The sequence below is a fragment of the Chelmon rostratus genome, chromosome 16 (assembly GCF_017976325.1).
Source record: "Chelmon rostratus isolate fCheRos1 chromosome 16, fCheRos1.pri, whole genome shotgun sequence".
NCBI classification, from domain to species: Eukaryota; Metazoa; Chordata; class Actinopteri; order Chaetodontiformes; family Chaetodontidae; genus Chelmon; species Chelmon rostratus.
Genome location: NC_055673.1, coordinates 15,266,194 through 15,292,943, shown reverse-complemented (window position 1 = coordinate 15,292,943; position 26,750 = coordinate 15,266,194). Strand labels below are relative to the sequence as shown.

Genomic DNA, 26,750 nt, shown 5'->3' with positions numbered 1-26,750 from the left:
TCATTTATAAATCTGTGCAGTCATGTAATCTGCCAAAATATGCGATTTACATTGTTATGCAACCGTTTCAGTCCCTACTGAGCTCAGTTAAAGCAGAGGCAGGTTGATTATTCATTTCTTTAATATATATACGGTAGGCTACTGTTTTTCCTATTTTACCTGTATCCCTTCTAATGTTTTGTTTCAGCATCTTGAATTTAGAGAGTAGAATATGACAGTTTATCTTTGCCATAAGGTATCTGCTCTACTAAACAGACCCACATGAGCCATAATTTATCCTTTACATACGTTTAGCAGAAGCGCTCACTGCTGAGGAGAGCGGGAATGTTGCCTCACTGCTCAAAACAAATAAATTCAGGACAATTACGGTGTAAACTGAAACTTGCTGCAGACTATGCTGAAACAGAATTGGACCTAAATCAATCCAAATCAGCATTAAATTAGACTCATTTGTCCACTAGCTTAGCCCCTTGCCAGGTGGGACATGCTGTGTTTTTCTAGTCATCATTACTATGCACCTTACTGCATGCATTGACCTATAGTGATTGTTATGATACATTCATACTCAGTCTAAACACTGGCAATGTGAAGATGTTGCTAAGCAACCTAAAAATAATCTTAAGGGGAAAAAAAGGGAGGGAGAGAGAACAGAACAGCCTCACGCTGCAGAGCGCAGAGGATGGATGGCATCGTGTTTATCGCCATGAATCCAGTTTCAAATATGCATTTATCAAGCAACAGCCATGCAGTGACCAACTGTCTGCACATTAGCCAGGATTTGGATCCTTTTCTGCAGGATCAGAGTGCTCTCTTAGTGGTGGCTGACATCAGGGGGCCACGAGGGGTGAATTTAGGGTCCCACAGGCCTTTAGACTTGGAGCCAAAGGGCCAAAACATGACCATCTGTCTGCTAGGACTGACTCTGCAGGGGGTTTGGACAGATTGGAGCAGACTTCTCAAGCGCCTGTGCCCTCTTACAGCTGGACTGAGGAGGTCAAGCCCTGGTGATGCAATGATGTGTGTTTTCCTTCAGCATATGCACGTGAGTAAGAGGGTGTGTCCATCTGCACAAGTCCTCATCCGGATTTTCAGTTCATTATCTAGACATCATCATGGTGGTACATCGAAAAGCAATCAAAGAAGCCATCAATAAAATGAAAATATGCTTTAAGAGAATTGCACAGCGACAGTGAGGTGGCACGTGCACACTGTCCTAGATGACAAGGAGACAAGTCAACAGAAGAGCAGCCATGCAGCTGCCACTCTTTCTATTTGATATGCATCAGAGTTCCCATTTATTCCACTAACCCACAGAAACATTTACTGAAGGTGTGCCGCTCCTATTCTGACTCACATCGTGTTATTGTCCTTTCTTTTCACGAGACAACCATCTTTTTCCATCCAGATGTTCAGCCAATGAGAAGTCGTGCTGTTTTCCAGTGAAGGAAGGAGGCGGAGGGAGGAATGCTGCAGGATGCTCATTACTATGGCTGTCAAACCCAGTGGCGCAGCCATGTCCGATAAAACATCCGTTTCCATGTAAGATTTACGAGGATGATGTGCACCATGTCCGCCGCGGCTGTCGCGGTATGGTTTGGTACGGGTACGTATCGATTAAACTCGGAAATAATCCGTGACTTTTCTACGCGTTTGCCTGTGGATGCGACGTACATGCTAGTTAGCTAGCTAGCTAGTTAGCCTGCTGCTGGTTAGCTGCTCTGCTCATTTTTTCCAAGGAGGCTGAGGAGGAGGCATGGAAAAATGGCTAACAATAGACAGCTATACCGTTATACAGGCGGACTGCTGACACGTTCACTGTTAAAAGTGTTTTTACAGTATGTCCAACTAGCTCTAACGTGAAACATTGTTTTGCTATCTGTATTTCTTGTTATTCATTCAGTCTTAATTAGCATTGGGAACATAGCCTGTGTCCCCTGGCGCAGGCCTGTGGTTCAGTGTAGACCAGCTGTGTTATGAGTGCCTACAGTGAAGCAGCTCAAGTTAGCATTAATTAGAGGGAAGAGAGAAAATGAATACACTGCTTCATCATGCGAAATAAAACAGTCATCATCAGTGTCTGTTTGTGATAGCTGCTCATCACTTGTACACACATTGTTTGTAGGCAGCTCCCAGTTTATTGAATACACATAGCTGACACTGATGCATTATAGAGAACAGCCCTTTGGGGAATCCCACCTGTATGAAGGGTGTAATGTTCAGTTTTTGTTCATTACAAAATCACCTTTTAAAAAGTGAGAACAGGAGGACTCATGTCTTAGAAAGATTAAAAAATGTGTTTATGCTTTTGCCTACGCGTACAACTAATAATTACTTTCATTATCGGTTAATCTGTCTATTATCTTCTTGATAAATTAATTTTTCATGTGGTCTGCAAAATGTCAGAAATGTTGTGAAACTGAGCTTGAATAAACTTGAATCTGCATCTCTGAAACAGAAAAATAAGTGAACATTATGTTCTTCGCGAGGGAAGCGTGTATTGCACGGCTGTTGTACTAGACTCTGTTAGTCCAGCTAAGTGTGCTTAAAAAACTGAGTGCCTATTTCCAAGTGCTTTACGAAAGCAACTGGACCTTGAAAGCCACACTTGTTCCATTCATGCTTTCATTCATTGATCCAATAGTTTACACTGTGCATGCCTTTGATGCCAAAGACAGCGCTTTACACGAGAGAAATGTCCGTGTGGAGCGATCCGTGGGCTCGAAGCAGAGAACAGCCCTGCACAGAGATGGTGAGTGGGTGTGTGAAGTGGTGCACTTCATGTGTTGACCCGCTGTCCCCTCCCCCCTGTCATAACACAGTGACACGCTCAACTGGTTCCCCATTAATACTGCCATTATTGTTTTCAGTTGTCTGCTGTCCCACAGACTTGGCCCACTTACTTTTAGCGTCGCAGCAGTTTACTGAATTTAGGTTTTGTCTAAACCTTGTCTTTGCTAGAAGTAGAATTTATCCTAAATCATTAACTATAATAACGATAAAGGTCTGTTTTTTTTTCTCTTTAACATAATACTGGTATTTTACTGCGCTGATTCAACACTGTGAATGACACACAACTTCCCAACAATAGCTTTAGACGAATCACAAATTTACTTACCTTCTTAGAGCGCTAGAAGAGTGAGGAGGCTGTTTCATGTGCGATCTTGTCCTCAGCCATTGCCTTCTGCTCGTTGTGACACCGACCGCTTTCACTTCCAGGTCTGTGTTTAGAACAGCAAGACCGAAGCGCATCGTGGGCAGAAAACCAAAGCTGCGGTCCAAACAGTAGCAATCCTTGTTGTCTGTGCTTCCCCTCGAAACACCACAGAAGCACATGCATTCCTCCTGACCCGGACGCCGTGCACATACAAAGCTGATTCAACAGAATTAAAGCACATTCTTCCCTTGTCTCTGCCTCAGCTAGCCAGAGGCCTCAGTTAGTCCGAGCCATTAGAGGGACAGGGGTGGTTTAACTGAGGCATCACTCCTGAGACTTCAACCAGTCCAGGGTCAGCCCAGAGAAGCATAAAACCTAGTTAGTCATTTCCACCCCCAGGCCTGTTAGTGATCTACTATAGTAATTCTGGGTGTGTGTCCGTTTATTACGATAATGTGCAGTGTTTACAGAATACTTGAACGCTAGTGTGTTTGTGAGCTCAATTGTCAGGAAAGTGGACGTTCTTCTGGGTATTAGCATCCACTTGTCTGTCTCTTCATTTGTGCCGCAGCATGAGCCGACAGGTTAGTCTTCAGTGGACAGTTTAGCATTAACCTTTAATTGGTGATGTATTAGGTACAGTAGGTGCGCTGCAGTCCATCATCTCGAGAAGGCCTGGCAGAAAGTCAGTCTGCCACAAATAAGCAGATCTGATGCTATTAGCAGAGCCTCAGTGTGGCTTAGTCAGTGATCTTTGATTACAAAGAGGGTGAAACACAGTCCAGTAGGAACCTGTAAGTTAGGCTGGCCAGGTCTATGTGTTAGGCCTTAATGGTGGTTGGGGAGTCAAAGCTTTAATGTTGAGAGGCTAAAATATGTTTCAAATCCCATAGGTCATTTCCTATTCCTCACACCATTAGGTGAGACCAGGCCATCTGGGCTCGCTTATGTGTCCTGCCTGTCTCGCGCGTGGATGTGTCACAAATATTTACGCCACGTCCAGTCGGCAGCTTAGGAGAACAGAAAAGCCAAAGCTTGACCTTGACCGGGAGTGTGTGACTTTGGTCCTTTGTGTGGCGAAGAATTGATGAGGCCCAACGGGTCGGCTAATAGAATTCCGGGCGTGTGCATTCAGAGTGGGATTTGCGGATCGACTCAAGTCATCAGCGAGGGCGCCACTGGCGTGCTGAGACTGAATGAGGTTTTATTCTTGGTCTCTGAATAACCTAGATCCTAATGTCACGGGTGCAGTAGTAGCAGCAAGAAGAGCTATCGCGTGGATTAGTCGTGCTCAGGTGGTTCCCTCAATCTATAACCTCAGGTTTCTATAAGTGACACCACATTTAGTGGCTGCTAAATGCTATTGATTGTATCTAGCTGTGACTGAGCCCTTGGGGGACACAGGACATATGGCCAGTTCAGCGTCTCTGTTGTGGCCACAGATGTAGCCCAGTTTAACATACATATGGGACCGTTTTATAACTTTACACCCCCAGCAGCTCATCAGTGCACTCAGATTGCAGTTAGGCAATTTGGCCTTGTAGATGTGGACTTCCTTAATAATCTGCGGCTTACTGTGTCACCTAATCTTCTATAACCCCTTTGTGCACCCTGGTAATAGATAACGCTTAACAACCAAAGATCACATACTGACTTCCTCTTCAGTGGGCACGGATTAAAATGTAAATCCCGCTCTATTACTCTCTTCAGCGGAGATATTCCTTGGAAATCAGCTTCTGTTCAAGAAGGGGGCTTACAGTAGAGATGTAGAGACCCTCTTCATGTTGTGATGGTTTGATGCTCATGAGAAGATGGTGCAGGAGATAAACAGTGGCCTTCTTGCAGCTGCTTAATGTGTCTGGAGTTATGTGTCTGCAGGCAAGAACAGCTCGAACTCTTTCTCTCTCCTCCTCTTGCACTCCGGAGCACAGATCTCCAGTTTTCCCTCCCTCCCTGGCTCTTTCTCCCCCCCCCCCCTCCTCCTCCTCCTCCTCCTCTTCTTCCTTGTACACTCAGTCTCCCATGGTGATTAAAAATTGAGTGCCCACCCACTGAGGGAGAGAAGGGGGGAAAAAAGTGAGAGGAGAAAAGCGCAAGAGAGGGGGAAATAGTGAAAGAGGAAGATGCAGCGAGAAGGTGGGCTAATCACCTCCCGTCTTACATCGTGTAAACTTCTGTTAAGGGGCTGCCATTTTCCTCGCGATGCCCTTCACAAACGAAGACTAAACGCTTGTGTTTGTAATGGAGTGGGGCTAAACAGAGCATAATGGAGAGGAGTGGGAAGAGGACATGAATAAAACTGTACAGTCTGAGTGTATATATATTTATAAAACCATATTTTTTCTGGCAGCTAATAATTTCACCTTCACGCTTGGATGTTCCTGCACCGCATCCTTGTGCGAAGCGAGCACATTTACCTTCGTGAGAACGCGGTGCCAGACATATCTCATTGTGGGCAGTATTGATTCTAAAGTGTGAAGTAGGTTAGCAGGCACTAGCGACCCACAGGGTGGCTTTATTTTGTTTTCGCCTCTTATTAACGCCCTCTCCTCTTTTCTAATAAGTGCTGCTGGCAGGTCACGAGTGATGAATGAAACCAATTCCCTGTTTGTTTGAAATCTTTGTTTCAGTGGTCACCATCTTGTCGAGATCGCACGCAGACCGGAACGTCTACCCGTCTGCGGGAGTGCTGTTCGTCCATGTTCTGGAGAGAGAATACTTCAAAGGAGAGTTTCCTCCGTACCCAAAATCAGGTATAACACCATCACACACTGTCAGCACTTTGGTGTAGTGATTAATGCTGTTGAAATATTTGATTATCTAAATCTCTAAAACATTTGTACAGGAAGTCTTTAGCACAGTCATTGTATAAATGGAGTAGTGCGTTGTCCATTTATCATATTACTATAATAGAAAATGCTTAGCTGCTGCTGGGAAAACATCCACAATTCAGCTAATGGGTCTAAATGCACATTACTGAATTGATTCCGACCCTTAACAGACCATGGGGTCGCCCCTCATTAAACAGCTTTACCTACAGGTGATGCCAGCAATGACCCGATCACTTTCAACACCAACCTGATGGGCTACCCCGACAGGCCGGGCTGGCTGCGCTACATCCAGAGGACTCCGCACAGCGACGGGGTCCTCTACGGCTCCCCCACTGCCGAGCACGTGGGCAAGGCCACCGTCATAGAGGTGGGTGGCTGGACCGCTTAAAAGAATCAGACATTTTGAGTCCCTTAAAGGGAAGACAGTATCAGATACGCCAAGGCATACATAATCGAGTAGTAACACTTTTGAATTGATTTTACTGAGCACAGCTGACTTGTCTGCATTTAGCGGTAGCATAGTGCAATGTTCCGCTCTGAGTCTTCAGACTTAAACTCCATTATGTTACTTGATGCTTTCTTTGCCTCCCATAAGCTACTGTAGAAATTCTTTTCCCAAAAGGCTTAACGCTCCCAGCGGCGCACATGTGCCTCTATACGGCGTCTCAGTTGGGTACAGAGCCTGCGTACTGTATCTAGCTCAGCCTTGTCCAGAGGGCTGCTGCCGTATAAGCTGCACTGATCTGGGCTTAAACTTTCACCCCTGTGTGTTGCAGATTACTGCCTATAACAGACGCACTTTCGAGACGGCGCGGCACAACTTGGTCATAAACATCATGGCCACAGAAGGTAAGGGGTGCCAGTATGAGGGCTTAGAGCAGACAGATCAGACTGTGCAACTTCCCTGATTAAATCCTGAGGGCACATTCAGTACTTAAGAGAAAATGTTGCTTTTGATTACATTTGTCGACCAGGACTAATCAATCATTTGTAAAGAACAACATGTTTATCTGACCATGTTTTCATACAGTATATAAACTTACAGACAGTTACCAGACTCTATGTGCTGATGACCTGCAGCTATTGTCAGCCTTTAGACACTAACAGACGCGTCTCATTCGTCATACAGTCACTCTTTCATGAAGTATCGCAGGTTATTCCTCATAAGTATGATATGTTGTGGCTGCCGTACACACACACGTATTGTTACAATATGTTACAATTATAAACTATTAGCTATAAGAAGCAGCTGTTCCTTTTCATCTTTGTAGCTACACCTCACATCTGTGCGTCTTCATGTTTGAGCAGCGGCTTGTTGACCGGTCACGGTACGTGCAGTACAATATGAACCGAGCCGGCTGAACGCTCAGCAGATGTTCGCGGCGCTAGCGTGACATCACTCTCCCTATGCTGTGATGTCATCTGCCATCTGGCCCCAGAGGGAGACCGTGTCATAACAGAGCGGCGCGGACACACCAGCCTCTGCTGGACAGACTGGTGAAATCAGTGTCATCTATGCAGCTGTAATAAAGTATTATGATGTCTTAGTCAGCAGAGCACCACCGTAGCTGCCCTCCCGTCTTCTCACCCCTGTGTTTCTTTTCTTTTCTCATTTTCCTCTAACGCTCTCTCCTTCGTCCATGTGCTCAGAGTTCCCACTGCCCTACCAGGCCGAGTTTTACATCAAAAACATGAATGTGGAGGAGATGCTGGCCAGCGAGGTGCTCGGGGACTTCCTGGGAGCGGTGAAGAACGTATGGCAGCCCGAGCGCCTCAACGCCATCAACATCACCTCGGCGCTGGACCGTGGTGGCCGTGTGCCCCTGCCCATCAACAATCTCAAGGAGGGGTGGGGATGCTTTTCGTTTTACATGCTGAGGGAAAGATAATCCTGTTACAGCTAAACCAGAGGTTTCTTTTCATAGATCTTTGCGTTGATTTTGTATTTTATAAAACAAACTAACAGAAGGATAAGTGTTACAGTTTAGGTATAATTCCCCCCGATACAGCAATAAGCATGTGCTTTAATGGCCTTAAAGAGTCTCTTAAAGAGCGACCTCTTCACCCTTAATCAAACAAATTACTTATATTTTCAGCCCACTCACATCGTGCTGACATTTGATTTAATTGGGGCCTCGGGGATCCACAGCTCGCTGTGAATTAGATGCGAACACTTGGCCGTCAGCACTGACAGGCACCGTCAGTTGGTCGATTTCAGAGGGGAATAGCCCACATGAACTGCCATAAGTTGTGCATCAAAGATTCATGCCGATGTTTTGGGAGATGAAAGCATCTAGAAGAAAACTCAGCGGAGGAGAAATGCTCTGACTATAACAAGCCTCAGCATGAACATGTAAAACGAGGCTCCGCCTCCCTCTCTCCTGTCTTCTTCTTCTCTCCTTTCATGCTTTGTGCTTCACCGCCTCGTCCTCTCTAGGGTGTATGTGATGGTTGGTGCCGATGTTCCCTTCTCGTCATGCCTGCGGGAGGTGGAGAGCCCACATAACCAGCTGCGCTGCAGTCAGGAGATGGAACCTGTCATCAGCTGCGACAAGAAGTTCCGGGCTCAGTTTCACATTGATTGGTGTAAGATTTCGCTGGTGAGGATTGTCTCTACATATTTCCTTGAATTGAAAATTGCAGGTTCTTTATTGCTGAAGCAACAGGAGAACAAGTGTGCGAGTCTTAAGCAACTGACACACCTTTTCAGTTTATGCAAACTACTGCACAAATGCCGATTTAACTATTACTTATTTCTGTAGGTCGACATCAATAAAGTGGTGCCAGTATACATTACCCGTCCTGACCCAGGCACCGGGATCCTGCCTGAATATGGGGAATACAACCCCCCCTCTGAGTCTCTGAAGGCTAGGGACTACTTTTCAGACTTCCTCATCACACTGGCCGTTCCCTCCGCTGTGGCACTAGTCCTCTTCTTCATCCTCGGCTACACTATGTGCTGCAGACGGGAAGGGGTGTAAGTGTGCTTGGTCTTATATTTTTATGCAAATATTGCGCCGAACACCCTGACAAACATTTGAGGAAAGTGCAGAAACTGTTACTTAAGTGTGTGAGAGCCAAATGGGAGACAGGACGAATAGTGGAGGATTTTTAGATAAGAGCAATGATCTGGACTGGAACTGCAGCTTGTCATTACCATCCAGTTGTACGGTCCATTTCCATGAAGTTCCCCATGACTATCTGTCACAGCTTTTTGTCACTTTCATCACGTACATCTTTATGTTTTGAGGCGTAGCCGCGACATGGAAAGCCATTCATCATCCTCCATCATTTACAGGCTGGGAGAGACGTGCCCCCTCGTTCACTCAGTGTTCCACCTTCCATCACCATTCCCACTCTGTCTATGCCCAACAATCCATTCACTTGTGTGTAGATGTCTGTTTGACTATTAATATTAGTATTTAATTCATCCATTTTGTTTTGTTTCTAGGGAAAAAAGAAACATGCAAACACCAGAGTAAGTGTTTTACCTCTCCTGTGTTTTTCTTTATTTTGGGTCTGTTCCCGTTCCCGTCCCCTCCCCCTCTCTCTTTGCTTTGCAGTTTTGTCATCAATGTTGTCATTGACGGCTTTCTCATTCCCATTCATATGCTCACCTGTGTGTCGACATCCATTCATCCAACGGGCTGCTCAAAAATTCAGTGACCAGATATAGGTTATTCATGCTGTAGCGGTAACAAGTTGCTTTAAATGTACATAAATTTTGAAGACTAAGAACATATCTTGCATCATAATTCAGACGAAGTCACAGCGATAGGTAAGGGTGGATGTTTCTGTCGTGCATGCATGAATTGAGTGCAGAGCTCACCATAGCGGATACAAACTGATTGCACATTCAACTATTTTAAATTTGTGTCAGTAAGTCAAGCATTGCACACGGGATGAGACAAATAAACGCCGCTAACCGTGACAACCGCACAGGCTCATACATGTTACTGTCACTGGCTCTCCCCTCTCCAGCATCCAGCTGGTTCACCACAGCTCCATCCAGAAGTCCAGCAAGGAGCTGCGGAGCATGTCGAAGAACCGGGAGATCTCGTGGCCCCTCTCCACCCTGCCCGTCTTCAACCCAGTCAGCGGCGAGGTGGTGCCGCCCATCCACCCCGACAACTACGAGACCACCAGCATGCCGCTCATGCAGACACAGACGTGAGTTGAAAGGCGGTGTGGGCGGAGGGGGAAACGCACATGCGATGACACTGCACGTCATGAACGAATGAACGGTCAATCTCATTTGTGCACACATGAAAAGCACCCACGCTCATTAGCAGGCACGCAGATGTACGGCTTATAGGCGCCATTATGGGGAAATATGTCGAAACAACACTATTATCGTCTAATCTTGTTTTCAGTGCTTCTTACATGCCATGTTTACGGCTAAAGCCGCAGCAAGCAAGCCAGGCCTCTGGAAAATACGACTACAGCTTAAGAGGTTCAAGCTGTCCCATGATTTTTCCTAATGGGCTTGAAACTCAGAAAAATTTGCTAATATAAGTACATGCTTTCACATGATACTAAAGGCTCTTGTAATGTATGTGAATGTCTCTGTACGATAATATCATTGTTTATAATTCCAGGAATCTGCAAAACCAGATTACAATACCACAGCAACGGCCTTCAGGTTAGTATTTCCTTCAACCTTCATATAGTAGTTTGGCTTACGCCATCTAAATGTGTGATAATATATGTGTTTCATTTAATAATTAAAAAACACATCGATGCCTGCGCCTGCTTTAGTCTCATGAGTAATGTCAGAGGAACACAAGCCCTGAGTAGTTATTGTGGTGGGTGTTCATTCTTTCCTGCATCACTGTACAAATACAAACATTCCCATATTCAATTGGACACAGATTATTGAGAGCAAATCATCTTCAGGCTCTGCAGGAAATCAAGCATGAGAGCTTTACTGCTCGTCTAGTGGCATCTCAACACCTGCAACTGTGGTCTTGGTGCGTGAGCGCCCTCCTGTGTGCATGTTCAGCTGCACTAACCTGCTGCTCTCTCTGTTTACGGCTAACAAAGGAGATAATTATGTCATGTCAACATTTCGAAGGCTGGAGGTAGGTGCTGGAGTCTGTGTATGAGTTAATGTAGACATATTTCATGCTGGAGTTATTTCAGCTCACCTCTTCTGCTAAAAAGGACAAAACTTAATTTGAATACTTGGCAAAACAAACTATGAATCCTTTTCTTATTTATTCTAGGTAAATGGTATTCCTGAGGAGAGAAAGGTGGCCGAAGCACTGAATTTGTGACCAGAGACACCAGTGTCAGAGTCGACTTTGATTCCATAACTATATTTTATGTTTTTTCTAACATTTGTGCCAATCTGCATGCCTCAGAAGTGTCTTTACAAAGATTTATTGTCCATATGCACTTTCACTTTTAAGAGTGAGAGTGTGAAAGAGAACAAAAATACTTTAGAATATTTTGAATTATTTGTGTAAAGAGTCGAACTCTGTTTGTATTTCTTCTTGCTTTTCACAATGGACCTTGTAGAGGAAAAGGGAGTACATGGAAATCTTTTAGTTGTCATGTGTAATTAATTATATGTAATGTGTCACATGATAACAATAAAGTCTTTCAAAGTAATTTGCATTTACTGTAACTAACTCCAGTAGACTCTAGTAATGCCTGAATGGCAATGAAAGGTATGTTTTTGTCCACAAAAGAAGCCAAACCAGCACATTTTATGAAGATATTATTAACAATGTACAACAGAATAAAGGCATTTATAAATAATATGGATACATTTCACATTTTTAAGACATCACAAAAAAATTTACAAGTAGGATATTTCAAAGAGGCCCTACACAGGGGTATCAATAGTTGTTGCTTTTACACGACCAAAAAGATCTATTAAGGCCTGAAACAATTACCAAATTTATAGCTGCTGATCATTAATTGACGAGAAAACAGATCAGTGAACCTCACACATTAATCAAAACTGCAACATGGAAATGCCATTCTCATCTATATATATGAGGTGATGACGGGTTATAGAAATTACAAATTTACTTGGCTCTGATTCAGTTTGGGAACTGCACATCATCAAATTAATGACGGCAGAAGCCTCATAATTGTTCCACAGTAAAGAAAAATGAATTATTTGTGGACCCATGTTTTTCTTTTAAAGAGAAGCTACATAAATGTGTAGAAAACAACTGACATTGCACAATTTTACTACCTCATTGCAGATGAAATATGCAGCTCAAAATTCATATGTAACACAGGTTACAATGTTATACTTTTTTGTTTCTGTGAAAAGTCCTTGACAACACGTTTGACCTACCCAGTAAAAATGTGCGAAAGTACACAAAGTATCTGCGCTGGTAACTTGTTAAACTCATGTTGAATGTTATATTTCACTGCAAAGACGAAACAAAAATGCATGTCTTACAATAAAAGTGCCAATCTCTCGAATGTCTGAGAATATTCAGGCAAAGAGACATCAACCATTTGTCAAATGACAAAATATACAACATTTTCCTTTAAGCAAAATTAATATGTCTTTTCAGGTCAGTCAGTGCATTAACTAGTAGTTGGTTTTAAATGTTGGTGTGGCTCTGATGCAAAAGGGCCTGAGGGAAGATTGTGATCCCAGGCTACATCACAGAAGATGTATGTATTAAGCCACTGAGAAAAGCGGTATGTTCAAAGGCATTCAGTCTTAAGAAAACACTTCTTCACTCACTCACTGATCAAAAAAGTTCACTGGTTGTGGCAGCAGAGGGAGGATGTACATTTAGCTGTTATCCCTATTGTACAATAAAAATACAGTATGTGCAAGCCAGTGCATTTTCCACCAGAGCTGTGAGGCATGTTGGAAGGATAAAGGACTAAAAACACTGCTGAAGCATCGCTGTATAAAATAAAGTCTTGCAGTCTATCATACAAATATACACAGACTATGAATGGAGTGAGTGAAATGGGACAGACAGACAGATGTCGGACTGTAAAGGCTCAACCTCTGCAATGTGTCTCTGAGGCAGGTAATCATCTATTAGATGCTGAGATGGGTACAAAACTATCTATGTAATACTTCCTTCACAAACAGCAGTCATGATCGCCACGTACAAAACAAAAGCCCAAAAAACAAAAAGAAAAACAGTATAAAATATAAGCTTAATTTAAATCGTTAAATACTGTACATATCACATAGAATTTCAGAGCTACAGCAGGTGACCACAGTACCTTTCAGCACAAGGCAAACATTTCTAAAATTACTCACAAAAATTAGCAAAAATATGTTGCGGGATAATCCAACATTATAACAATTGCACTCCCAAATTTTCGCTTGAATCTTTTTTTTGTTTGTTTTTTGGATCACCCAAGCCAGTTGTTGGTCCATATTTTGCATATTCAGATATCTATTTTAAAGTCACCAGAAATACTGTACAAAGTAATGTTGATAATAAAATGCAGCACAATTGAACATTTTTGTAGATATCTGAATATGTAGGTTATAGATCCACCTGAGTGAAAACACCTTCAACTGCTACTGCCATGTGGACGGAGTGTGTGCCTAGTGATCGCTTCCAGAGTGGAGTAGAGACAGGAAATGCTGTATGTGACAAAATAAACGTATTAGTGTGCCTGGCTAAATAGAAGCGATGCTGCAAACATTCACACAGCAAGCATGACGTCTTGAAATGAGAGGACCTCTTTTTGTTTAAAATAAGATTCCACATCTCCAAACTTCTTTTCTGCTCGTCTGTTGAATCCAGATAATGTAAACCTTTTGAGTGTTTTGTTCTTTTTCTTGCTTTCTTTCTCTCGCATTTTGCACTTTGCCCTGAAAGGAGCAACCCCCCCCAACCCCACCCCACCCCTCGGGGCGTTTTTCTTTTCTTCAGTGTGCTACTTTCACAGCAGTCAAAAAAGTACAGACTCTGCTCAAACATGGCCAGCAGAGAGACACTGTTCTCCCATGCGTCCCCGTGTTGTCACTCAACACATTGGAGGTCGTCTCCCGTGGCCACCAGCCGCCTAAAACACCGACCTGCTCCCGGCTTGGATCTGTTCCCTCACTTCAAACGGTCTCTTGTGGCCCCTTCCGAGATCAAGAGGTGTCCATCAGGCACCGGGCGTGGGCTGGCTGCCCCTGGCTAACAGCAGCACGAAAAGACTGAAGAGCCCCACGGCCCCCAGCCTCTTCAGCAGGGCCACGCTGTCTTTGGGGATGACCACCTGGGCCAGGTCATTGGTGATGAGGGAAATCTCATGAGCCACACACACAAAGATGAAGGTGCTGACCATGATGTTAAGTGAAGGGTTTCCTGGGATTAGGACTAAAATTCCCTTGGTGTCTGCCGCCAGCCAGATGTGGTACTGGCATATGAACAGCTGGGGGAGACAAACGAAGCACGTTCAGAAGCATGTAACGCAATGTGCCATTTCCCCTTTAACTTGGTTGCCTCCAGGAAGCTACTAAACATCACATACAGAGCTGGAACAGATTACATTATGTTGCTTTACCTCACCTCAGCTTTTAGATAATCAGTAATCAGATTTTTATTAAGGGCTATATAAGTACTCATTGCAACTTTACTGCCGGGTCTGTCTTACCTCCAGAGAGATCTTTCCGAACCATGCAAAGAATGAGCTATATATAGAGCGGGCGTAGCCAGGAATGTTCCTGATGAGAATGAAGGCCAAAATCTGTGGACAAAGACCGAGTGAAAACATTTCAAAGAGGCAACGCATGAAGACACAATGAGCGTATTATGAGGTTTTTATTATCTGCAGTTGCAGGCTGAGGTGAAAGGACTCAGTGCTAAAAAGTAAGCCAAAGAGGGCGGAAGAATGTGCGATCCTGGCCGGTTTAGGGGGAAAAGCTTAACTCTGCTGTAATGGCCTTATCTATCGGAGTACACAAACAGTTTTCCATTGGGGACTGGCCCTACACGATAACAGTACTATCTTTAGCCATGAAAGGAGGAAAGTACCTTGTTGTAACCCTCTGCTTATTATCCTGCCTAGTTTTTATCATGTAACTAATGTCATAGAAAAGCCAAAGGAAGGGGTTGCAGTTGGGAAACTATATATATATATAGAGAGACAAACAGGATCAACAGTTATGCAAGGCTTACTCCTGAGAGGACATCTGGATTTGTTGTAAAGCCAAATGACAATGACAGGAAAAGAAGGAAAAAAGAGAGAGGAGGAAATTGTACCTGGACCACAGAGATGTAAGGATGCATCTCGTTGCACTCCGTTTTGGTTTTGCAGCTGCTGGCCCATACAGAGTAAGTCTAGAATGAGGGGCGAGGGGGAAGGAGAAGTTAGATAACAGGTTTTAATCTTCAGCTGCAACAAAGACAAGGAGGTGGCTGACCTGGTCTGACAAGACCTTGGCCCCAAGCAGTTACTGGAACTCCCACAACTGCTTCATGGAGTCAGAACAGAGAGCTGCCTCAGTGGTACACAATATACATTTACCACCTGGAAGGCATCCGTATGAGGTGAACAGATTTCCACTATACTGAGTTTGTGTGTCTGCAGACCTTTCTCAATACAAACAAGTACTTTCTTGTTTGGTGTGGCATGTAAGTACCCACCCGTCCCCATGTGACCATCCCCTCCTAAGCCTAAAGAAAAGGACCTGCAGCAATGACTGTCATATTTGAAAATAAAAATAAAATATAATAAATAAAAAGTGACTAAACCCCAGTACTGCTGTGAGCAAAACATGTCAGAGAAGCCAAAGTGTGACAACTCTTACTATGAAGGAGACAAAAGAGAGGAAGAGGAGCAGGCTGGAAATCTTGGCAGAGAAGAGAGTCTCTCCTTTGCCCTCCGACAGCACCTGCCGCTTCTGAAGCACCAGATAGATGAAGGCAAACAACATGCCGTGTATCACCGCCTGCAACAGAACATTACCACATTAAAACTGCTTTACAACGTTTGGAAACTTCGGCCACATTTGAAAAAGCTTCTGATCTACTCTGCTTTTACTTTTCAAAGAAGGTATTGGGCCGCAACAGGAGCGAAACACGTTTGACTTACGAATCGGTCCAGCTTCCACCTGAACCACCACTCGTGGATGCTTCCGTTCAGCTCAAAGAGCTTGGAGATGGGCCACACAGAGAAGGTATTCTCAAAGAAGCCCTGGAGTCACAGCACCAAAACAGGGTTATTATATAAGAAGGGCTTCAAACAAGGACCAAACTATGGGTTTAAGTAAAAACTATAATAGCAGCGTGTTAACCTGTAATTGAATAGACAACGCATTCACAATTTGAATGCGTACTCACATTCAGTTATTAACATGTGAGCATTTACACCTCGCACATAAATCAAAATATCATTTTCAATTGAAGGTTTTACAAACTTAAAACTTGAGGTTACAGTTCTGACTGGTGGGATTAAAATGTTTTGAATCCACCAACCTGTGAAAAGGCAAAGACGAAGATGAACAACAGGAGGCCCAGTAACTTCACCAAGACCCCAAGGTGCCACATGCCACTACCTGTTCAGAGAATGAGACAGCCATTAGCAAAAAATGCTACTCTGCAGCCCTGCTGCTGACGCTCGTTGTGCTGAAATAACTGAGTCCGGGACTTGTTCCACAGGTATGACACACGTGAGCGAAACAAACAAAAACCTACTGTTGGCCCTCTTCTGAAGGATCTGAGGCCACATGGCCAAAGTGCCGTAGATGACGACAAACCAGAAGGTGACCAGTGGAACAAAGTAGTAGAACTGGTAGGGTCTGTCCATTACCACACACAGCACCAAGACCAGGAAGTTTAGACGAAACAGCACCTGGAGTGAATATGAAAACACAGAAACAAACACAGTCATTAATAATTTCCTCACACTGATAATAACACGCTAGATAAATTCAAACCAAGTACCTGTATTTGTTGTGTGAGTAATCTGATGGTATTTCATGCTGAAGTACATTCAGCAAAAATATAAATGTAGGACAATCGCCATGACCATCACCTGGCAGTTGTGGCACATCAAGATGCTGATTAAGATCTGTGTTTATTGCATAGGTGTGTGTTTGGGCTCGTCATAGTAAAAGGCCGCTCCAAAGATGAATATTGTGCTCAGATCTCAGGAAAAAACCTCCAACCTCCGGCGTGGAAAAGCACAATGGAATCATCATTCAAGCTAGAAACTTGGCCAAGATCCAGCCAGCCCAACATAACAATCCGGGTCAAAAGTCAATGCAAATGAATGCAAGAGATGACGCTCCCCGAGAACACAGACACAGACAGAAAGTCTACAACACAGTTTATCCCCATAAAATAAGAACAGTCTTGCCACAGTGTGGTGCCAGGAGCCACCAGAGGACACAAGGCTGTAATAGAGTGACTCACCCAGCTGCCACTAGCTGTCCCTGCAGCAGCTTTATACCTGAGCGTTTGCACTTTCACCACACAGAGATAAGGACTTTATAAGGACTGCCGTTTAATCAGCATCACTGGATAAACACTGCATATCCTAAATGATTGGCAACACTGAATGAGTACATAGAGCATAAGTGGCACAACTGAAACCCTTATACAAACAGTGAAAAACAACATACATTCATTCATTCAAACTTATGAGGCCTGTAAAACTGAACACAATTTAGATTCATTTTAACAATAATGCCTTAAAGACATAATGAATGGACATGATTTAATGATCTGTCATGGATACACGCTGTTGCCACTTCTTCAGCATGATGCCACAAGAGTGCGGAAAGTGGAAAGGGAACGAGACAAAATTCCAAGTAAATATTCAAAGTCTTTCTCACTAGGTAAATTGAGCCACCCTGTACACGACATTCAGTCATATTCAATTTCAAGTGAAAGCATTCAGTGAACTATGGTTCAGGGGAAATGATGCTACACGGTGAATTAACAGTGTTGTGAGTCTGTGTTGGTGTTTAATTCAGTGGCGTGTATTTGATCCATTTACCATCTTGTATTTTAGCGAGAAATCTCAAATCTTTAAACAGTTCACCAATCATTCCTACGGCTGTCTCCCAAGAACATAGCGCAGCTTACCAATGGAGGCTGGTAGTGTGTTGAGGTTTATCTTTACGGAATATATTGACACCTGATTGACAAGAACACTGTTAACATATGACGCCTTTTATCTTGTGTTTTCATAATAATTTGTAACTGTAAACTGTTAATAAGTCGTATTTCTTAAAGGGAGTTTGGCATCATAGTTTCCCCGGAGGGTGCAGGGAGAAAAACGAGGTAACTGCTTAAGTACGATAAGCTTGCCTGACATTCATTGACTGTGGTTAGTTACTTATTTGATTAGAGGTTTACAGTCTAATAATGTGCGTTTGTATCGATCACTGACGGTAGCTGATCAGGCTAATTATCAGCTAATTGTACTGAATTTCTAACGACAGTATGCAGTAAATGGTTGCCCTTTCTGTGCGTGTTTTTAAACTACTTTCCTAAACATGATATGCTTGATGGCAGTGTTAATAACACTTGACGAAACTTACTATTTCACTGGATAAATGTGGCATAGGTGCCATAAATTTTGGCTGTGATGCCCCAATAAACTTGTATTTATCAAATTTTATCATAAAAACGAGAATTCCAGGCCAGTGGCTGGCATGGTTGCACGTGATCCGTGGTTGGGAGGCCAGTTGGATGTACTGTAAGTCTTGGAAACAACATTAGAGATGGTTTATGGTAGTGAAATGAACATTCAAATTCATGGGCAACAGCTCTGATGGACATTCCTGCAGTCAGCATGCCAACTCCACACTCCTAAAAACCCTGCTGTTTTTTCGACAACTTCATATGGCACACCTGCCAGGTGGGTGGATTATTTGGCAGAGGAGAATTGTTCAACACCGATTTTAACAAGTCTGTTTAAGTAATTTGAGAGACATGCAAACACATGAGTCATAGTAATAAATGTTGTCACAGTAAAGAGTTATTGCAAGATCCTGCTATAAGGTATAACTGACTCACCTGGCACACTCTATACAGGCCAAAGTCTCCTTTGAGCCAGAAAAAGGAAAAGTGTCCATAGCCAGTCTGAAAAAGGTACGCTGCCACCAGCACCCGCACATGCATGTACACTGGAATGAACTGAAAGGCAGAAAAAAAAAATCATGTTTGCCTTAAAATCAAATATTAGAGTACACCGCCTCACAGCAGGTTACTCCCAAATGGATGTGTAGACGACATATTTAGGACTCACAGCGCTGGCTCCAGATATGTGATAGATGAGGATGACCAACTGCATCCAGCCTTTCCACTCATCCGTTTGCTCTCGGTTGAGTAATTTGGTCTATGCGGAAGAGGAAAAAGAGAATTTGTCTTTATTTATTTCAGAAAAACGTACCTTTTTTTTAGTAACAACTTAATTTACATTGAAATAAGACTGTTGTTTAAAGCTGTTAGTATGCTTCCCCATAATAAAACATTGAGCTGAACAGCACCATCTCACCTCCTTGCTGCTCTCACTGTAGAACACTCCCAGGACAAATATGTAGATGAGAGGGATGAAGAATGTGGAGTGTGTGTAGAACTTCTGCTCTTTCATGAACACATCTGCCCTGTCACAAAGGTAAAAATAGCCCATGATAACACCCATCCTGCAGAGGGCATGGAAGGGTGCCTTTGGACCCAGGGGGACAGCTGCAGTCACTGGCTTCTTCTCCTCCAGGCTCTCCACGTCTGGTGGCACAGGTCGGCGGGGGCGGTTGTTGCCAAGGGCTTGGAGGACCAGGAAGACCAGGGCAGAGCCCAGGAAGAAACACGCCGACAGTTTCTGGAGGAAGTTTGGGGGTGGTAATGTCTGGCAGCAGGAGCCGTCAATGGGCCTCAGCAGCTTGTTGCACACGGAGTTCATGAGGATCGTGGCTCCCTGACAGGAGCATCACACAAAGTGGTGAATAAGATGTGAGTAATAGGATGGGACCGTGCTTCCACAATAGCTGAACCTGAACCAGTGACTAGAACAATCTAATGGGCAAGAAATAATCTTTAACTATTTGTCATCCTGCCTACCACATTCCTGGTGCTCTCAGGCAGGTGCAAGCCATCATCTGATTGGGTGATAGTTTCCATTGCAGCCTGGCGGGACGCGGCCAACAGCTTAATCCGGGACCTGCCGTTACGCTTACTGCTGTTGAGCACATCCACCGCTGCTTCATTGTACAGCTCAAGCTGTTGGTTGGTGATCATTTTCCTGTTGTCACTCAAAGCGTCCTCATTTACTGGGTCTAGAGGACAGAGGTGTGAACAGGAAGAGATGTATTTTAGTGGCTGCATGTATGAGAAGTCCAGTCATTCTAATGGTAATCACATGTGATCTGAATACAGTAACAACGTAATAACTGACTGAGATGAGGTTACCTTGCAGGACCCAGTAGACCTCTCCATGGTTAGCCAGCTTCTCCAGGTACACAGCAATGGATGTCAGGTTGACTTTGTACTGCTGCAGGGTGTCACTGCTGCCACTGTGCAACTTGATGGACCACTGTGGTAAATGGATGAGATTAAGATTGACATAACTCAGCTACCACCTAATTTTTGTCTGTCATGAAATGTGCAAGCTTTGCGATGCACTCATTTATACAGCTTACTGTGGCAGCTCCAAGGATGACAACATCTGGCTTTGCAGACGCCTCCTGCAGCACATGAGAGAAGGTGCAATTAAAAAAGGAAATCCCTGTCCGGACCAAGTGACAGTTTCAAGTTTAAGAAACGTCCTCAATTACCAACACTCCTCAGTTGTTAATAACAGAAATTAGCATCTTAAACTCACATGTGTCCATGATATCAAGCGTTCCTTCATTGAATTATTTGCCTCTGGATACCACAGGAAGTCCTACACCCAAAGAGGAGATAGATCTTCTATCAGAGTATGTTTTTTACAGTGTGAGAACAGGAGATAAAAACATATCCAGAAATAGCTTACCACATTAACAGAGGAACTCTCATCTTCAAAGGAAATGTCCTCATGCTTCAGACATTACATGGGGACAGACAGAGAGAAAGCCTGTTAGGCAGATAGTACTCCTCTTTTTCCCTGCTTGGGATCGGATCAAAAATAGTAACTACTGCTGCACAACTGCCATACATTCCAGTGCTTCATATTTTGTAGATGGATTTTTGTGCAAACCACTTGATATTAATATCAAATTATAATATCAAATTATTTGTCAAAGCACTTTTCCTGGTGTTTACTATGGAGGCTGAAGGCCTCAAGATATCTACACAGTCTAGTGATATCAAATCTATATAGACACTTACAAAATGATCAGTGGGACTATTTCTCACATTAAGGCCGAGGCTCAAGTGTCAGGTTTTTGAGTATCAAGTATGAGTAAACTGATCAAAAATGGTGGATTGTTTTCAGATTTCAGCTATGTAAATGGCAGTGAGTGATTAGTCAGAGCTACGTTACACATGTTGTCATTCTGGTAAATAATCAGAGTCGATTATGACAATTCCAAGGATCAAGAAAAGTTTTAAGATTTTTATATGTCATAAAACATTTGAGGCAAAAACTTCAAAAACTTTTTCTTACAGGAAGACACAAGCAGCCCTGCCTTTCTACCATTTTGACTGCTCGTCCAAATGTGATTTTTGTTGGAATTTTGAACGGATTGGTCAGAAGATAGTGGCTGGCACTATATGATAGGATAAGGTGGATTTAAAAGCAGAAAGACAGATCTGTATAATCATCCTAGGTTCACTCATTTTGATCAGATACTTTTAGTTTATAAACTGAGGAGCACAGAGGTAAATGGAGTAATGTCTGACAACATCTGCTCTTTTGGTTTTTGTCTCACAACTCTTGTTGTTTCTGCTGAACAATTTCCAAAGAAAAACCCTGGGTTTACACGGTGCTGTTTCTCATAATTACCTTGTTTCCATCTTCTCTTCGTTCATGGTCAATAATTTTGATGAAAGAGTAAAATAGCTGCCGGATTCGTGAATCACCAACAAAGGCCACCCGCTTCTCAGCAAGGCAGGTTTTGGCTTCACTGCAAGACAAAACTGACGGTGAAGAATCTGAAAACCGTACATCTTAACAACTGCAGATCGCAATCATTCATGTGCTGAGTGGTTCACTTTATAACCTAATCAAAATCAGATCTTATTACACACAGTGCATCTCTGTCACAGTATCCTCTCAATTGACTATTTGGCTCACAAATTACTCATCCACCCTTACAGACACACACACACATCATCCATTACTGCTACACACTTGAACCTCTGTCTCAGACATACTGTACATACAGTAACCTTGCACTGTTAGACTCACATGCTTTTGTATTTGTGCATCATGCAGCCATACGGCTGCCATACGTTCTCCCCCAAGTAACGTCCTCTGGAGAGCAGCCATTCACACGAGTCTCCGCCTGGAGGCAAGACACAGAGAATCTACCAGTAAGGCCAAACAAAAAAACACTGCTCTGGCTTATATTGTGACTATGACTGAAACCTGCTGTCTCAATGGTACCCTGGCTTTTCATTCATTGCTGTCAAAAGACTAGTATACAATGCAGGACTCTGCTAGGGGCCATGGTACAAAACGAAGCCATCAGCAATTTAGCTCAACCATAAATCTCTCCAGCTATTCATTTGTGCGCAAAATGAATGGAGCCATCTGCAACTGATTCAATCCATACAAACGGGCTAACGTGAAGGGACTGAGGGCTGGCGAGAGACGTGGGCATGTAGTGTCATCGCCAGTCAAAGCAGCTGCTTTCGGTGTGTAATGCTACACAGGGGTGTCTGATTCCTATCCCCTTTAATGGACAAAGTCCACTATATGCAACCCAGCTGGGAGGTGGATGTATGCCATGCTAGTATTTCTTTACAGTCTAACTCCGGGCTTTGTGCCATCGCTGTCACTGTCAGTCTTGGGATGTGGGAGATCCAGCGCTTCACTTCCGAAAAGAAGTGTGCCAGGTGCACATCGATGCACCTCACTAATCTTTGCCCGACTAACCAATACAAACTTGTGGGAGACAGGAGACAGAAGGCAGGCTGCTACAATACTGTGCAAAACTACTAAAGCTGCAGTTTGTTTCGTTGGTTGTTAGCGTTAACATACTACACCACATTTCTGACAAGCGTTACTGAATATGTTCGTTAGCACGTATCCTTTCGTATACGTTAACTGTATAGTTAGTGACATTTTGAAAGGGAACTGACCTACTACTAAAAACCTTGTTCTGTCAATTGTTAGCTACATCAGCATACACGCGGCTTCCCAAGCCGTAATCAAGCGTGCCCTGACAGAAGCATGTAAACACAGCTAAATGCAGGGTTAGCCCTATTCAGCTAAGCTAGCCAGTCAAAGCCGATTTAAGTTCGTGCAGGATAAGTTACCATTAGTTAATTTAGTCTAGCTAAATACGCAATCATGCATCTGTATTGTCTAAGGTCTGTAACTTGTATGTCTCACCCTTTAATAGCAACACTGGGTAACCGTGCTGCACCGACCCGCAAAGAGAAGTACTCACGGACACAAACAGCTAGCTGGCTAGCATTAGCAATAGCTGGTGTTGACTGCTTCACTGGCTGCATCAGTAGTAACTTAATAAACGGGAGACCACTTACCTCCATAATACCGCAAAGCTGTGTGAAAAACAAGGAGCAAGATAACGACTGCTAGCGATATTAATTTGGCATTTTTAATCGTAAAATGTTGATTTATTTCGCGTTTGCCCAGGCTATAGGCCAGGACCGCCATCTTTGCTCCTCCATGACAACAAGCACCTGTGCAGTCTAACAGCGTCCGGGTGCACCATCAGCCCGGGCTGCTCCGTGTGACACCGCCTCCTTCTGTGTCACCGCTGCGTGGTCAAAGCAGGTGCGGATCAATGATAAGATTCAGTGTTTCAAGTCCAAATAAGTCCACTATTGATTATCCTGAAGAGACAACAGTTACTTTAAGCTAATTTTGCGGTGTACAGTAAAATGGAGAGTAATGGTAACTCACTGATGATACTGGGTTTGGGTAATTATTTGGACAGCTACATGATATCCCGTGTGTGCACACTTAGACTGTAATCGTGTCCATCTTTGGGAATGCAACTGACAAAACCACAGATAAGTGCTGGGACAGCTGGGAAGCACTTACTAGTCTTTTATTAAACCCTGTGAGCTGTTTTTCTCCTGCACCCACAGGACGAAGTGTGACACAAAGACTATGTTGTAAAAGATGAGTTGATTATATTTTCAAAGATGTTTCCTGTGATTTCATAAGAACTTCCTGGAATCAACCCTTGCAGGCTTGAGGTATGCAAATTGCAGTAGTTTGTCCAGGGTATTTTGTTTGTTTGTTTTAAATTAATTGAACCTTGTTGGAACCGAGTATGCTGAAGAGAGAGTTGCACCAAGGTAATGTGCACAAGTATCGAAACTGTGTCAACATGCAGTACAGTAGATGCAATTCCTACTGGCCACCGACAGAGGCTGCTAAATATAACCACTGTGTTTATTGTGTGTGAATGACTTGTATAATGTGCTCAATTATGTTTGTTCACTGAGTTGCACGCCCTTTCTGATACAGTCATTCAAATCTGTGTACCAATCTGTGTGTGTGTGTGTGTGTGTGTGTGTGTGTGTGTGTGTGTGTTTGTTTGTTTGTGTGTGTCCAGCCAAACCCCTTAACTTTACTCCTCACTCTACTGTCACTTTATTTAGTATTATTACTTAGAGATGAATGGAAGTTATAATTACCACTCCACTGTGCAAACGTGTGCTTCAGTAAAATACTGAAGAAAATCAGCATGTTTGGACTGGGTCAGAAGTAGAGTTAAAACAATACTTAGATCCTAGTAGTCATACCACCGTGTAAGAATACTACTATTAAAGATATTATATGCAAATATGTATGCATGTATGTATATGCTTGAAGCATTGTAAAATAATCTATCTATACATGCTTCTTAAAGTAAAATTTAACTTAATTTTACTTCATGCCGAAATAAAGGTGTGTTTATGACAGTACAGACAACCTGGGGCCAGATATTCCAGCAAAGCAGAACTGGTTTGTCTCTAAGTCTTGGGAATAGAATGAAGGAGGAGGCAAAATCTTCTTCCAGGGCCCTTTTAACATGTTAGTCTAGCCGTGCTGTTAGGTATTTTAACTGCGCATCATATTTTTGAGACATAGTTTTGAATGTAAAATGTTTAACCTGCAAATAAACTAGTAACTGTAGCTGTCAGACAAATGTAGTAGAGAGAAAATAGTGAGTGAAAGTACATTATTGTCCTCTGAAATGTTAAAAGTAGAATGATTATGTAGGTAGCATCAAATAAAACCTAAAATTGTACTCAAGCACAGTTTGAGCTACAGTTTTTCTGCATTCCACCACCGTTATTGAAAAAGGATTTCATACACCATCAACATCAACAAAAATGTCACTTTAGCTGTGCCATTTTGATGTAAAGTAAAAAAAAAAAAAAATACCATGTGTCTTTGTAGCCTGATGTCTGGAGCATTAAAGGTCCAATCTGTGGTTTTATATAATTAGTTTTATGCATAAGATGCTGTGGACCTACAGATGCATCTTGTGTCAAAAGCATCCAAGTCTTTGCTGCTCGTTTGTCAAAGATGAAGCCTGAATTAGGTATGCTAATAAAAACATGCCATGCTGCCTTCTAGTGGTTAAAGAAAGTGACCTTTGATGCCTTCAACTCCAGCTGAACAGAGCTGCTTCTCTATGTGGCGGTATAATTAAATCACCATTTTCAGAAAGCTTGCATATCCCAGTTCCTTAACACACTGATTCTCAGCCTCTGACAAACTGACAAAACAAGAGATTTTTTCAGCAGGAATACCATGTTCCAATATTGGATTCAACTCATAATGATGTGCATACATCACTGCAATTCAAGCCTTGATCCAAATCACAGAAATTTATTTGGATGCAAAAGCTGTATTATGCAAGGAAAAGCAACATCAGAGGATGCATATTTACAAGAAACAATGCACGTTAGTAATCACACATTGGCATGGACAGTGTCAACAGAAGTTTACTGTACATTAAAATTGGATGTACTGTTGAAAAGCAAGAAAAGGGGGGATGGTAAATGAGGATATGGCTGTGCTTCCATAATAGGAAGATGTTTAAGTTAGTGATGATATGTAAATCATCAGCCGAACTAGAACCAAAATACAGTGAAACACCTTCAATGGTGCCATTAAAACATGAAAGCACTTAAGTCACTGAGTAGTGTGTTTTGGAACATTGGACATGCTTTATTTCAGAACTTTTCACAATTTATTTAAACATCTCACATATACAAAATAGGTACAATAGACTTTGTGGTGTCATTTTTTGAGAGAGAGAGAGGCCGCCTAAAAACCATTCAGAATTGGATGAAATATGTGCTGTCAGTATGAACACTCTGTGTGGGGTTTGAAGAGTAAAAAAGCCTGAACAAAAAACCAAAACAAAAAAAAAAAAACCTTCTAGACAAAACAAAACAAAACAAAAAAGAACAAAAAGAAATGAAACAAAACAAAAACCAGACATCAGGTTTAGGAACAATCCACCTGCTTAAAGTGGGGGAACATCAGGGGACCAATGCAAGACTCCTCAAAGGTCAATACAAAGTAATACAGTAAAAAAGTGGTTTGCTCCACAGCTGCATATTAGCACCATAGATCTCTGCTTCAAGTAACTGAGCACCTTCCGATACGGGACAAAGCTTGAAGCATTAGAAGTCTTAACATCTCTGTTGTGGACCCAGGTTGTGTCAATAGTATTTTCTTTAGGTACAGGCATGAGGTAG

The 26,750-nt window shown here is 42.9% G+C and overlaps 2 protein-coding genes across 5 annotated transcripts; one reads left to right on the top strand and one right to left on the bottom strand.

The window, feature by feature from the left end:
* The first annotated feature begins 1,457 nt into the window (after positions 1–1,457).
* On the top strand, positions 1,458–11,747 carry sgce (sarcoglycan, epsilon). Of its 4 annotated transcripts, none has more exons than XM_041955044.1 (11): positions 1,458–1,603; positions 5,785–5,907; positions 6,195–6,352; positions 6,762–6,834; positions 7,636–7,834; positions 8,423–8,585; positions 8,748–8,962; positions 9,437–9,463; positions 9,967–10,155; positions 10,584–10,627; positions 11,211–11,747. In XM_041955044.1, the coding sequence occupies exons 1-11, from the start codon at positions 1,555–1,557 to the stop codon at positions 11,225–11,227; spliced, it is 1,257 nt and encodes a 418-aa protein (XP_041810978.1). In that variant the 5' UTR covers positions 1,458–1,554; the 3' UTR covers positions 11,228–11,747. The 4 variants fall into 4 exon arrangements, with proteins under 4 accessions (XP_041810978.1, XP_041810977.1, XP_041810980.1 ...); XM_041955043.1 differs by having other exon boundaries at positions 6,183–6,352; XM_041955046.1 differs by lacking the exon at positions 9,437–9,463.
* casd1 (CAS1 domain containing 1) lies at positions 11,669–23,715 on the bottom strand. Its single transcript, XM_041955042.1, has 18 exons — positions 23,565–23,715; positions 22,261–22,357; positions 21,856–21,976; positions 20,905–20,949; positions 20,752–20,814; positions 20,570–20,614; positions 20,340–20,463; positions 19,992–20,206; positions 19,429–19,848; positions 19,180–19,269; positions 18,948–19,067; positions 16,617–16,773; positions 16,398–16,477; positions 16,015–16,116; positions 15,731–15,871; positions 15,183–15,260; positions 14,575–14,667; positions 11,669–14,352 (listed from the first exon to the last, which is right to left on the bottom strand). The coding sequence occupies exons 1-18, from the start codon at positions 23,695–23,697 to the stop codon at positions 14,083–14,085; spliced, it is 2,394 nt and encodes a 797-aa protein (XP_041810976.1). The 5' UTR covers positions 23,698–23,715; the 3' UTR covers positions 11,669–14,082.
* Between the last annotated feature and the right edge of the window lie 3,035 nt (positions 23,716–26,750).

Coding starts and splice junctions, on each gene's coding strand:
- sgce (XM_041955043.1), top strand. CDS start 1,555: ATGATGTGCACCATGTCCGCCGCGGCTGTCGCGGTATGGTTTGGTACG. Junction 7,835..8,422: donor ATCAACAATCTCAAGGAGGG/GTGGGGATGCTT, acceptor CGTCCTCTCTAG/GGTGTATGTGATGGTTGGTG. Junction 8,963..9,436: donor TGCTGCAGACGGGAAGGGGT/GTAAGTGTGCTT, acceptor TTTTGTTTCTAG/GGAAAAAAGAAACATGCAAA.
- casd1 (XM_041955042.1), bottom strand. CDS start 23,697: ATGGCGGTCCTGGCCTATAGCCTGGGCAAACGCGAAATAAATCAACAT. Junction 22,358..23,564: donor AGCTTTGCGGTATTATGGAG/GTAAGTGGTCTC, acceptor TCTTGCCTCCAG/GCGGAGACTCGTGTGAATGG. Junction 19,270..19,428: donor ACAGTGAGAGCAGCAAGGAG/GTGAGATGGTGC, acceptor TCTTCCGCATAG/ACCAAATTACTCAACCGAGA.